Below are 12,205 nucleotides of genomic sequence, written 5' to 3'. Positions count from 1 at the left end.
TTTTATCTTTTGCCATGAAGCATATAAACCATCTGGGCTAAAGAGAATACAGACAAAAAACCAGATGAGCCAGAAGTATATCCTGTCTCCTCAGAGGTGGAGCATTCTCGGGAAAGTCCTCAGGAAACCTCCACCTAAAGGCATCATTTGACTAGGTGATATTTTACTAAATCAAATCCAGTTTAAAACCTGTTTCACATATGAATGGCAGCTTCTCAGAACTGTCTCCTTTCTTCCATTCAAAGTTTTCTTCCAGTTTAGACAGCCCCGTCAGAAGAGCAAAACAGGAGACCTTCTATTGGTACAAGAAATAATTTCAAAAAAGGCAGAAGTTCCCCTAAAAAATCCTGTTAATGTGAATCTGGTTGTGGGCAAAAGCAAGGAAGCATTCAAAACCAAAAAGAGAGGAGTTTATCAAGGCAGTGGAAAACCAAGGTTTTCTCCTTATGTTTTCCTGTGAAGGAAATGTAACCTCTTCAGCTGTTGAGAATTCAGGTTTTAAGTGCATTAACAACAACACAGCACACAACACTGGGAACAGATAGATGTGGAGGGAAAGCAATTCCTTCTGTAGTCCTCTGCTGCTGGTCATTCTGTTCCAGTGGGAATAGGGCCTAAATATTTTCACATGTACCTCAGAATAGTCTCAAGGCTGGCTTGAATTTCTTCATCCAGCTCTATGTCCCGTTTTGATTGGAAATCTAACCAGGCACTTTACATACCCAATTCTATACGCGGAAGAAGCTGAGGGAAATTATGTCAAGAAATTGGGTATGCCACTAATGGGCCCTTCTTTTTTCTTGACTCAGGGAGAACTGGCTCTACAGCAGCAAAGAACAATCACAGCAGAGACTGATTGTTAATACAGAAAGATGCCTGATTGTTTACATTAATAGGATCCAAACAGTTGAACATGTGTGTCTTATAATAGCTGAGGGTAATGTTAGAGCAGCTGTATTGACAGCTATGAATTCAAGAATATGGCTCTTGCTTGATGAGATACATGAAGCTGTAGTGTTAGAAATGAAGACAGGACTGTCTTATGGAAACTTTTGATTAATTGAATTGAAGCAGTACTTATTAACTCATTTTTCTACAGCCACTTGAGGATCTGTAAGTATATATTGCTCAAAGTGAGTTTGGACACAAGAAATTAGGAATGCCAATGTGTTTGAAAGTGTTACTCACTTTTGATCATGATCAGTTGTATTCCTGACTATTAATACCTTCCCTTTCTATCCTCACTCATTGTCACTATATAAATATTTTATATATTTTTCTAATATTCTTTTTTTCCCCATGTGATTCAATGTTCCTATTCTTTCTTCATCAGAATACAGTAACAGAGCAGTTGCAGAAGGGTTACGCCAAGGATCAGATCTACACATATGTTGGGGACATTCTCATTGCTGTCAATCCATTTCGGAATATAGATATTTATTCTTCACAGGTGTGAAAATCTATGTTTGGTTCTTTTAAACTAGCACTGATTTCCATTAAAATATGAATATTTGTGTTAAGTATAAAGACCATTCTTGAGATTTACTTCAGTTCACTCTGAAAAATAGAATTACCAATATAGTTGTCCCTTCAAGTGCATGTTGACACACATCCTTATCATATGCTGAATTTCAGCACAAAATAAGAAACTCCAAAAAATTTAATTTCTGATATATTTATGTCTATAGCGTAGATCATGTCTATATCACATCTAAAGTGCAAACAGCTATATCTGAGCAAGTCATCGGTTTTAATCAATGGATAGAAATAGGATTTTTGAGGTTATTGTTCTTCTAGTGACTTTCAGTATTCATTCTAGGATGAGATAAATTGTGCTAAACATCATGAGATTTGTTGACTAGAACCTCATGGAGCGTAAAGGTGCTAGTTATCCATAGCAACTAGTTCAGAAGTAGTATGTGTATGGATAAATGCATTTATTCAGGTGAATCTTACCCCTCTTTGTGGGAGGTAGCATTCCTTCTCCTCCACTTCCCACGGAGAACTTCTGTGAATGGCTGGAGGTAGGAGCTGGGGGCATTTCCTCCCAAGAGGGCTGGGGAAGCCATAGCTATTTAATTGATCAGACCATTCACAAAGCAACCCTGTAAAATTTTAACTCTTGTGAATTTGCCTCCCCATTACACAAAAGGGGACAGATATGAAAGTCTAGTCATACAATAATTTGGCATTATTCATTACCAGATACTACAGGCACAGAAAAGATCTTAAGTTTTGACATCAACATCATGCGGAAATACTAAGAGGTTGTGAATTACAAATAAAATGAAATTGCAAGTTTGTCCTTGATGTCTGGCAACATTAAATTTTCTTCTAATAATTTGAGTTTCATAGCAAAATCAGGGCTGACATCATACAAAATTGTGCTTCATCTTTTTTTAGCAGTTTTTATAGTAATAAGTACCTACAGAATCATGGTGTAGTAAGTACGGTAATAGCTCACTCAGAAAATATCACTGCTGCTAACCTCAGAATGCTGTATGCTAATCTGAAAATAAAACTAAACTCTGATTTTAAAAAAAAATGTTTATGGACACTGATAATGTTTTTATTTTTCTTACACTTAGCATTCCAAACTGTATATTGGAGCCAAACGGACTGCCAACCCTCCTCATATTTTTGCTGTTGCTGACATAGGTTATCAGTCCATGGTGACATACAACTCCGATCAGGTAAAGATGAGGTGTCTTAATTATACCCTTTGCTAGGCTGAGATATGTAATAAGCTGAGTCATGCTTTTGTTCTCTGCAGTGTATTGTTATTTCTGGAGAAAGTGGAGCTGGCAAGACGCAAAGTGCCCATCTTTCACTGTCCTGGGCAAGGTATGTTTCAAAGCGAATGCCTCTGTAACTCTTTGCTACCTTAGGCCTAATTGACTGAACCTACAGAGAGAGCATTGGTAGGGGGGCAAGACTGTAATACATCTTCCAAAGAACTTCTGTGAGGTCAGACTGGAATATGATGATGATCTATCTACCCCTTCCTCCCTCCTGAACTACAATGACTTGAAAATACGTTGGGGATTCCACAAGGAAGTACCCACTGCAGTGAGGGCTGTGGCTTTGTCACTTGTTTAACTGAGGTCTTCAAATCATGCAAACTGTACTAAATAAAATCCTCTTCTAGCTTTTCACCCACCTCCTTCCACAGCCAGATTGCTGTCAGTGGGACAAGGTCATTCTGGGAAGCGACCACCATAATTGTCTAAATAAAATGCCATTTCTGCATGTCCCAGTTGAGAGGCAAGCAAACTGATCTATTGCTATGCTGCAGTGCAGCAGTAACCAGATGCTAGCAGGGATCCTATAAGCAGGCTGGCCATCTCAGAGTGCTAGACCACAAAAATTGATTAGTTCTGGTGTTGTCATTATCTTTATGTGTGTTATCTCTTCCAGCCAGCCATTAGTTCTGCAGATTGCTATATTCTGACAGGTTTCATGATATATACATGCCTGCCTTTCCATATGGTTCACATAGGAATGACCGCCCTGATGATGTCACACTTCACAATACCAACTAGAAGAGGAAAGAAACACTTAAGAATGAATGTATTTGAGTGATTACTGATAATTTTAAGCAATATCTTTTTCATATCCAGGCTAATAACAGGACTCTACAAGAGAAGATCCTCCAGGTGAATAACCTTGTCGAAGCATTTGGGAATGCAGGCACTATCATCAATGATAACTCAAGCAGATTTGGAAAATATTTGGAAATGAAATTCACTTGTGGTGGCACTGTAGTAGGAGCTCAGATTTCAGAGTATCTCCTTGAAAAATCCAGAGTTGTCCACCAGGCAGTGTAAGTATAAAAGTTGTATTTGACCTAATTTGGGAGTTACAGAGTAGACCTACAATGCAGGAAATTATCTTGGATCAAAACATGCAGATGAATAAGGTACTGGGATTTTTTTCTTAGAAATGATATATGAATAGCTTATAAATCTCTAAGCTAGCTGAAAACTACTCCTGATGTTTTTTTTTCATTGCCTCCTAGGTTATTTAAACAAATCTCATAAAAAGGCATATATAATATATAAAGTGTATCAGAAAGTGTAAACAATTAAAAACTTTCTAATAGTTCAGTTATAAATTTCTTTGTGGAAGTTTGAAGTAGTGTTAAGTATATCACTTGAATTTAATTCCTCTGCTTTTCCTCTAGTATTGTAGCTTTTTGTTTGTTTGTTTGCAAAGTGCTTATTTTCCATTTTGGAGCATCTAGTAGGATTTGGTTATAACAGTTATGGACCAAATGCAGACAGATCCATCTCATAATATAAAATGCCAAAAAAATTAAATGGTCTTTCTAATTAATTTAAATTATTGACATGTATTTTCCATCCTAATATATAGCATATCCAGATAAAAATATTTTGGCAACTCTTATTTCTGCCATAATAACAATAGGAAAAACAGAGTTTGAGGCAAGGAATGTTGTCACATGTAAATTTTTCCCCTTGCTGATCTCTTACTCATTTTTATTCTTTTTGTATTCTGCATGACCCTGTTGCATGTTGTAGATTTGTGACATGAAGAACATCTAAGTATCATTTAGAATGTTTCAATGAACAGTTTAAACTTAGAGCCAATTTTATAAAACAGTGGTTTTTTTCCCCAGTTGAACATAAGCACAGAAACTGCTTTTTCAGAATAAAATCAGGTTTTTCCTTAAAATACCACTTTTTTCATAACTTTTCACGGGTTTGTTCTGTGGCTGTCATTTTGTACTTCTATTTAGCCACATGCTGAGATAGGAACCAGGCAAAGCATTTATGTTCCTCAAATGCTGTTTAGGTAGGTATTTAGAAGTCTGAATTCACAAGAAAATGCCACAGAAGTCTTTAGCATCAGGGCCACTGTAGGAGGTTAAATTTTGAGGCATGAACTCCCAAGGGTGCCTGAAGCTGTTTGTGTCGAGCACGTTTTCCTCTTCACTGAGGTCTCCCTGTGGCTGGTCCATATGGCTGTGCAAGGGCAGCAAATTGGCATTCAGGTACCTGCACTGCAAGAGCAGTCTGTTCAGCTCTTCTGGGAGAACATGACTCCCAAAATCACATGGAGGAATGACTTTTTGCAAAAGAACAGTGACTGATTACCCAAAAAATGGGATACCCAAGTTCCAGACCCACTTCAAGCCATGAGATTTTAAACCTACAGGTTCCACTAACTTTCCAAGAGAACACAAAAACCATCAGGATACAGTGAGGTTTCAGAGAGGATGCAAAGCATGGCTATGCAACCTAATGGTTAAGCCACTGACAGAGAAAATAAGGGATTGGCTCCTACTCCTTAAATTGATCTTGTTTTCTACTACTGACTGTCCACAGAAAATATGCAAACTAAGTTGGCACTGGACTCTGATCTGAGCACCCCCCATGCAGAGAGGGGTGCACTGGGCTCTGACCCTCTTCCACAGAAGCATGTAATGGTGCTCCTGAGACACACGCCTCAACTCATGCAGACAGCAGGGGTTTGTACACAATTCCTTTTTGCCCTTTCACAGTGACTGACTTGCCATCTCAGGGTTCAATGGTGGTTGCAAATTTCCACCTAAGCATTCAGCTCTTCCTCATAAGGTGCACAAGAACCTTGGATGTGCAATAAACCTCTGTCCTGGGTTTGGGTACCTAACTTTTAGGCAAAGCATGCCAAGTCATAAGGCCCTTTGCTAAATGTCTGCTTATGTGCTTTCTTGGTTCAGGGCTTAAAGGACACAGCAAACATACTGGATTCAGTGAATCAGGAGTGTATAGCTCTCCCATGGTCAGAAGATTTTTTAAAATAACTAGAGGTTAAGCAGCCCATTTAATGCGGGTGAGTGAGCAATGTGCAAGATCTTACCCCACATCTACCAATTGCATCAAAGGCAGAGCAGCATTTAGCTGCTTGTAGCACCGAGCAGCCACCCTGATAACTTTAGGACAAACACAATGGCACAGAAAGGGTGTTCACTTCACAGGAACTTGTGTAATAAAGCTTCTTTCAGAGTCCTCTGTCAATTTGCATGAGCCTTGCCTATTATTAAAAGAACATTTAATAATTGCATGTATGTCATCAGTAAATGTAACATAGTTACATTACTAAACCAGTTTGTTATTTCTATTGTTTCAGAGGAGAGAAAAATTTCCATATTTTTTATTATATTTATGCTGGTCTGGCGGAAAAGAAAAAACTGGCACATTATAAACTGCCAGAATATAGACCTCCCAGGTAATGCAGTTTATTTTTACATAAATTGATTACTAAGAAATACGGTGTTGAATTCTCAACCTCCTTTACATTCTAACTCTGTATCCATCAACTCTTTCAGATATCTGCAAAATGATCATTTCAGAATAGTGCAAGATTTCATGAACAACAGCTTTTATAAGTCTCAGTTTGAATTAATTGAACAGTGCTTCAAAGTCATAGGTTTTACACTGGAGGTGAGTGCTGATAACCCCCTTTTTTTGGTGAACTTTAATGGCTACCTTAACCAGGAAAAACTTATATAAAGCACTCAAATAATCTCCCTTGTTATTTTCTTCCTTTAGCAGTAGTGTGCTTATGTTTTAGGATATTGCATGGTCAACTTACTGTTATATTACCACATTTACATTTTTAAGGTTTCAAGGCATTGATAAACTAATAAAATGGTATTAGTCAACAAGACTTTGAAATCAGTGAACACAGCAGAGCTGAGTAACTGGGAAAAAAAGACTTTTGCAAATTAAATGCATAGAAAATGATGTTGTGAGTATTTATTAGCCTGTAATTTTAGGCCTGTGAATATGAGCCTCATCTCTGTTTTAAGATGAAGTCCATGGTGAGAGTTCTAAAAATTCATTGAGTTGATCTGGTGAACGCAATACATTTTCACAACTCCAGAGGTAAAGTTGAATGAAGTTTTTATGTCCATTTGGAGTGAATTTCATTCCTAAGCATTAACTGAACCCATTCTTTCTTTATGATCTCATATCATTGCTCTGCTGGCCATTAAACCCCTCTCCTCAGGCTGTCTTTGGTATAATTAAAATAAAAGCAGGCCTCTAGTTTTATGAAGTAGGATGCAAGGCAAGGAAACCCCATCTTGCACCCTAGTTCTCTCTTCTTAGGACAAGTGGTGCATCACAGCTGTAGTTTTCTGCTGACTTTATCACAAATGATAGTTGGAGTATGATCTGTATAGTATCTGTGAAATATAGCACTAGTGCTCCAGAATGGTTGTATGTTTTAATTTCTTTGACAAAACTGCATGTTGTAAGGAGCTTTTCACAGAAAACTACTCGCTTCAGTTAAATATTTCTGGCTTCCCTTAGTGTAAGTATTGAAATAGCTAGCAGAACAGATTTATTCACCTCCATACTCACTTTGCATTAAATCATAGTAGCAGTGGTGTTCACAGTCTCTTTCTTCTCTACATGCTTATTCACAACTTCACTTAGTAATATCACACCCGTACTATCACATCCTTTCACACCTGTACTTTGGCCTTTCCAGAAGCAGCATGGAAGGATATGCACAGTTCAGCACTGATCATCTTGTCACAGCACCAGAGACCTTGATAAGTCCTAATTTATACCATGAAAAGCAGCAGCTCTGTTTTTGTTCTTGGTTCTTTTGTTCACTTGGATGGATGGAAACAATAATCCTGATGTTCAAAAAGAGACCTTCCTTACATATTGAAGATCCAGTTAGAACTAGGTCACTGGCCGCATTGTGCAGTTCTAGGATGGATCTTCACTTGATTAACTCAGCAAGCTTTTAACTGACTGGCAGACTTTAATAGTAACTACTGTCAGTACTCCGTGTCTTAAAATCACACTGTTTTATTTCAGGCTGCATGGCAAAATTAATAGGAAATGACTGCCTGAGGTGAACAATAATCATGCTGTATGAGACAGATCAAGCCAGATTTCAAACACACTGGAAAAGGGCACAAAAATGTCAACAGCTATACATACTGTACAGCATAATGGCAGAAGTTAAGCTATCCATTTGTTTGCATTTCATCTATGTCCCTAAGCTTAAAATGAAAATGATTGCTTAAAACCTAGGTAAACTGTGTGCCAATTATCCTGAGCATAATTTTTTATGTCACTGGAATAATTAATTTATTAACTGCTAGATTAATTTCTGAAGTGTTGAAAACAAGATCAAGTATTCTAGATCAATTAAGGATTTTTTCTGAGTAAATGATGCCTGACATGGTACCAGCAAACTATTGAATACTAGGGATAAAATGCTGTGCAATTATGAAAAGTCCATTGTTATAAGATACCAGTCAAATGTACAAAACTGCTTCTTATAAAACCACTATAAAACTTATAAACCTACTATTTATAAAATGCACTATTACTGCGTGCCTCAAAACATATAGCATCACAGATTCCTAGCTTAAAACCTAGTCTGCTTTACAGGAACACCTCAGCGTCTTTGAGTAGAAAATACTCAGAGATCATCAAGTATACTGATAAACCTTCACAGTTCAGATGAAAATACCCAGTTCAAATCTAAGTCAAACCTACAACAAAAGCATTATTTCATTACTGCAAATATGATTATATTTGAAATATATATGAACTTAAAATAATTTACTGTGTATATCACTTCACTGTCCAGACTAATATTAGCATTTTTCAAGGCAGGATCCCTCTTCGGAACCTACTACATCATTTGAAATTTAAATATGTTTAAGTAAAGTCTATACTAAAGTGCTTTGGTGAGTACACAGTTCCTAACTGACATTTTGAAGGGTAAACTGCTTTGCCAAATCAGAGATGTGAGGTCTCAGTCTTCTCCCAGTGAAACTTTTCCTCATGTCGGTGGAAGCTGTTGCAGATCTATTATTTGGAGTACCTTTGTTTCAGTGATCCAAGAAACATAGATGCAATTTTTTTTATATTTTTGTTGATGTAGGTATTACATTTTTAGACATGGTTGTGCCTGCAGACACAGTGAAGGGTGAATCTAAATAACTTCTGAATTCTTTCTGTGTAAGAGGTTTATGCTCACCACTGTTTCGTGCTTCCCCTACTCCATGTCAATCCTGTCCTGTCGACAAGTATGGAAGAGAGATTAGGCTATAGTTTGTCTTGCCCTCTTTGGGTGTCTTACTCTTGAAAGACTATGGTGAGTACAGAGAGTAACTGCTGAGAACAGTATTCCTAAAAGTGGGCATGTGGCAGACAACAGGATACAACACACACATGTACCTATCACACAAACCAAAGTGACAAATCTATCTGGCTATTAAGTATTGCATCTTTTTTAATATACTTTTCAGGAACTTGGAAGTGTGTACAGTGTCCTGGCCGCCATTTTAAATGTGGGTAACATTGAATTTTCTGCAGTAGTATCTGAACATATGATTGACAAGAGCAACATTTCCAATCCAGTAGCCCTTGAGAATTGTGAGTGTTTTTTCTTGATTTAAGATTGTTTTCCTTTAGTGTTTTGATAGCGAATTTCTTTTATTGCAAGAGAGTTATCAATGAAAACTGTATTCACATGGAAATTTTATAAGAATAATTAAATACTGAAGATAGATTAATTCCAAGCCCACCTGAATTCAAATGCAAAAAGAAAAAATTTTCTATGTTAAGCACCTTATTTGACTAACCAGTTGACTGGCATTCAGGAAACATGACTAATACTGCAGATGCCTGAAAAGAAAGTCTTTGGAATTTTTCCAAGGTTATTTGAACATTTGATGGAGAACCTCATTAACATGTTGAATAGTTTTTTCCCAGTTTCTTTCTCAGATACTCATTACTTGTTCCCCACATGTGCCTGTTGAAATATGGCTCACTAATTCTTTGGAAGGGATACCTTACATTATAGGCTGCCAGGAGGCATAGGAGGGAAAGGGGCAAAGATTCTCAAGAAAGTTGCTACTCTCACTCAGTAATTACAGGTGGGGACATAATGAAGTCTTCACACTATCTTCTTACACATTTTCCTGCCATAGTTAGAAAAATACTGTGAAACTGGGAAAGAAGCACTCCTGTTTTGGAGCAAGAGGACAGCAGTGGCTTATATGGCTGGATTATAACGGAGAGGGATATACGCACCTCACAACTTACATACTCCTGACATAGTCACCTAGAATCCCTAGCATTTCCCCTAGACAGTTTGGAGAAATAGCCTCCTTGGTAAAGCAATTTAGAACCTGAAGGCCTCTACTTTGAATCACTTACTCATTGACTGCAGTGGAACCTAGGAATGTAGGTGACTAAATTAGATACTAACAGTTGTATGGCATGAACACCTTCATTAGTCATAGTTCAAGACTTTGATTTGGCCCTTATTCATAATATTTTGCACTTGCAGCTTTGATGATTGCAAAAATGTGTATTTTTCCTTCTGAGCTATGCCTGTGACCGTCCTTCCTAGGTGCGTCCTTGCTGTGTATTCAGGCAGATGAACTGCAAGAGGCCCTCACCTCTCACTGTGTAGTGACTCGAGGAGAAACAATTATTCGTCCCAACACTGTGGAAAAAGCCACTGATGTCAGAGATGCCATGGCCAAAGCACTGTATGGACGCCTTTTTAGCTGGATAGTCAATCGCATCAACACTTTACTCAAACCTGACAAACATTTAAGGTAAAAGAAGATTTTCCAGAATAAAGAAGATTTTCTGTGGGAATAATATTGTCTACACTAGAGTATTGAGTATTTGGTGTTCTCACTTACTCTTTCTCTGCTACATTTTTGTTTATGACACCACCATGTTAAAAAAAGCAGCTTTTATCCTATTCATAGTATGCAGTGAAAATACAGTAGATATGGATAGCACAGACATCTGGTGTTTTCCTGTTTGACCTTTACTCATTTAACTTTTTGTAAATTACATACTAACTACTTCTTCCTTTATACTTTTTCAGGGTTAACTTTTGACATTCATCTGTTGATTACATAGGTCAAATTCTGCTCTTATTTGCACTGATGCTGTTGCTTCTGTCACTGTTGTTATAAGCATGGTTTCATATATGTGTAAGAGTAGTTTCCAAACACATTTATGGAGGTTAATGTCCACCTTGCCCTTTCAAGGTGACATTGTAAACACAGAGATAAGAAAGATTTAGGAATGACGATACATCATATTTTGCAAATTTATCAAAGAAGAAATAATGTGGCTTGCATTGTAGATCCTATAGGTCAGGACCCTCTGTGGTTGATAACAGAAGTGAAAAGAGGCAAACTTCTAACTACCTGAAGAGGAATAACAATAATAAATAGTTTTGGTTTGCAAATCCGGATTTTCAGGATTTTTTTTTTTTAAACATCAGAGGAAAGCCAAGGCTACAATCCTAAAATTTGTGTAAATTTTCAAATATTTGCTTACAGTAGAGTAGCAATAAACAGAACTTTAATCAGTAAGTGATAGGGTAAAATTCATGATAGATGAGGCAGCACTGCTAGCCTGTGTGTCTCTCTCACATGCCTGTTACAGTGCCCTTTTCAAATTGAATACTTTATTATGCTGGTGAGGAGGGAGAAAGTTCGACCTGAAATGTTCACTATAAAAAAACCCTCAGAAGGCTGCTTTAATTTTGTGGTAGTAAAATAATTTGTATTTGGTATTTTTATGTAACTCTGAGAAGCAGTGGGGCAGACAAATTTCAGCAGTCTATTCACCAAAAATGCAATTTCCAGATAGATAAAATAGTCACCAAATTCAGGTCAGAATCAACAAATACCTTTGATCCCTCCACAATAAAATGCTTCCATTATTGAGATGGACTTCACAAAGGGGTTTAAGTGCTGTTCATGAGTATCTTGAGGCTAGTTCTTCATATTCAAATTCCTAAACTTTTTATAAAAAAAAAAATTGGTTCCAGATAGCCCCTCAAAGGGGTTTTATAGATAGAATATTTTTTGTTTGTTTAGCTAGGAAAAGACACTAATGTGAACTTCAGTTTGATATAAAATTATATCCTCTTATTTTTTTGTTTCAGCAAATAAATACAAATATTAGAGCTTTTTTCCACCTGCAGAAATGACCACATATCTCTCAGAAAGCCTTAGCTAAAATTTCAGACTGAAGTTTTTACTAATAGTACTTTTCTGGAACTTAATTGGTAATTTAAATTCGTACCACACTGCAATACTTAAAGTAGTTATTTAGATGCATAAAAGGCCTAGCTTTTCATTCTTTTGACTTTCATGTTAAAATAAGCAGTTTTATTTGTTGTGAATAAA

General features: G+C 37.0%; 1 protein-coding gene across 1 annotated transcript in view; it reads left to right on the top strand.

Moving 5' to 3' along the window:
- The window catches only part of MYO3A (myosin IIIA), a 74,427-nt gene that overhangs the window by 17,703 nt on the left and 44,519 nt on the right, over nucleotides 1-12,205 (top strand). The window contains 9 exon segments of the mRNA XM_009700898.1: nucleotides 1,334-1,450; nucleotides 2,589-2,693; nucleotides 2,774-2,825; nucleotides 2,828-2,844; nucleotides 3,621-3,823; nucleotides 6,133-6,231; nucleotides 6,332-6,446; nucleotides 9,287-9,413; nucleotides 10,396-10,606. Coding sequence (XP_009699200.1) covers nucleotides 1,334-1,450; nucleotides 2,589-2,693; nucleotides 2,774-2,825; nucleotides 2,828-2,844; nucleotides 3,621-3,823; nucleotides 6,133-6,231; nucleotides 6,332-6,446; nucleotides 9,287-9,413; nucleotides 10,396-10,606 — 1,046 coding nt within the window.

This window comes from Cariama cristata, unplaced genomic scaffold, assembly GCF_000690535.1.
Source record: "Cariama cristata isolate BGI_N322 unplaced genomic scaffold, ASM69053v1 scaffold21975, whole genome shotgun sequence".
Lineage (NCBI taxonomy): Eukaryota > Metazoa > Chordata > Aves > Cariamiformes > Cariamidae > Cariama > Cariama cristata.
This window is presented reverse-complemented; position numbering and strand designations above follow the sequence as displayed.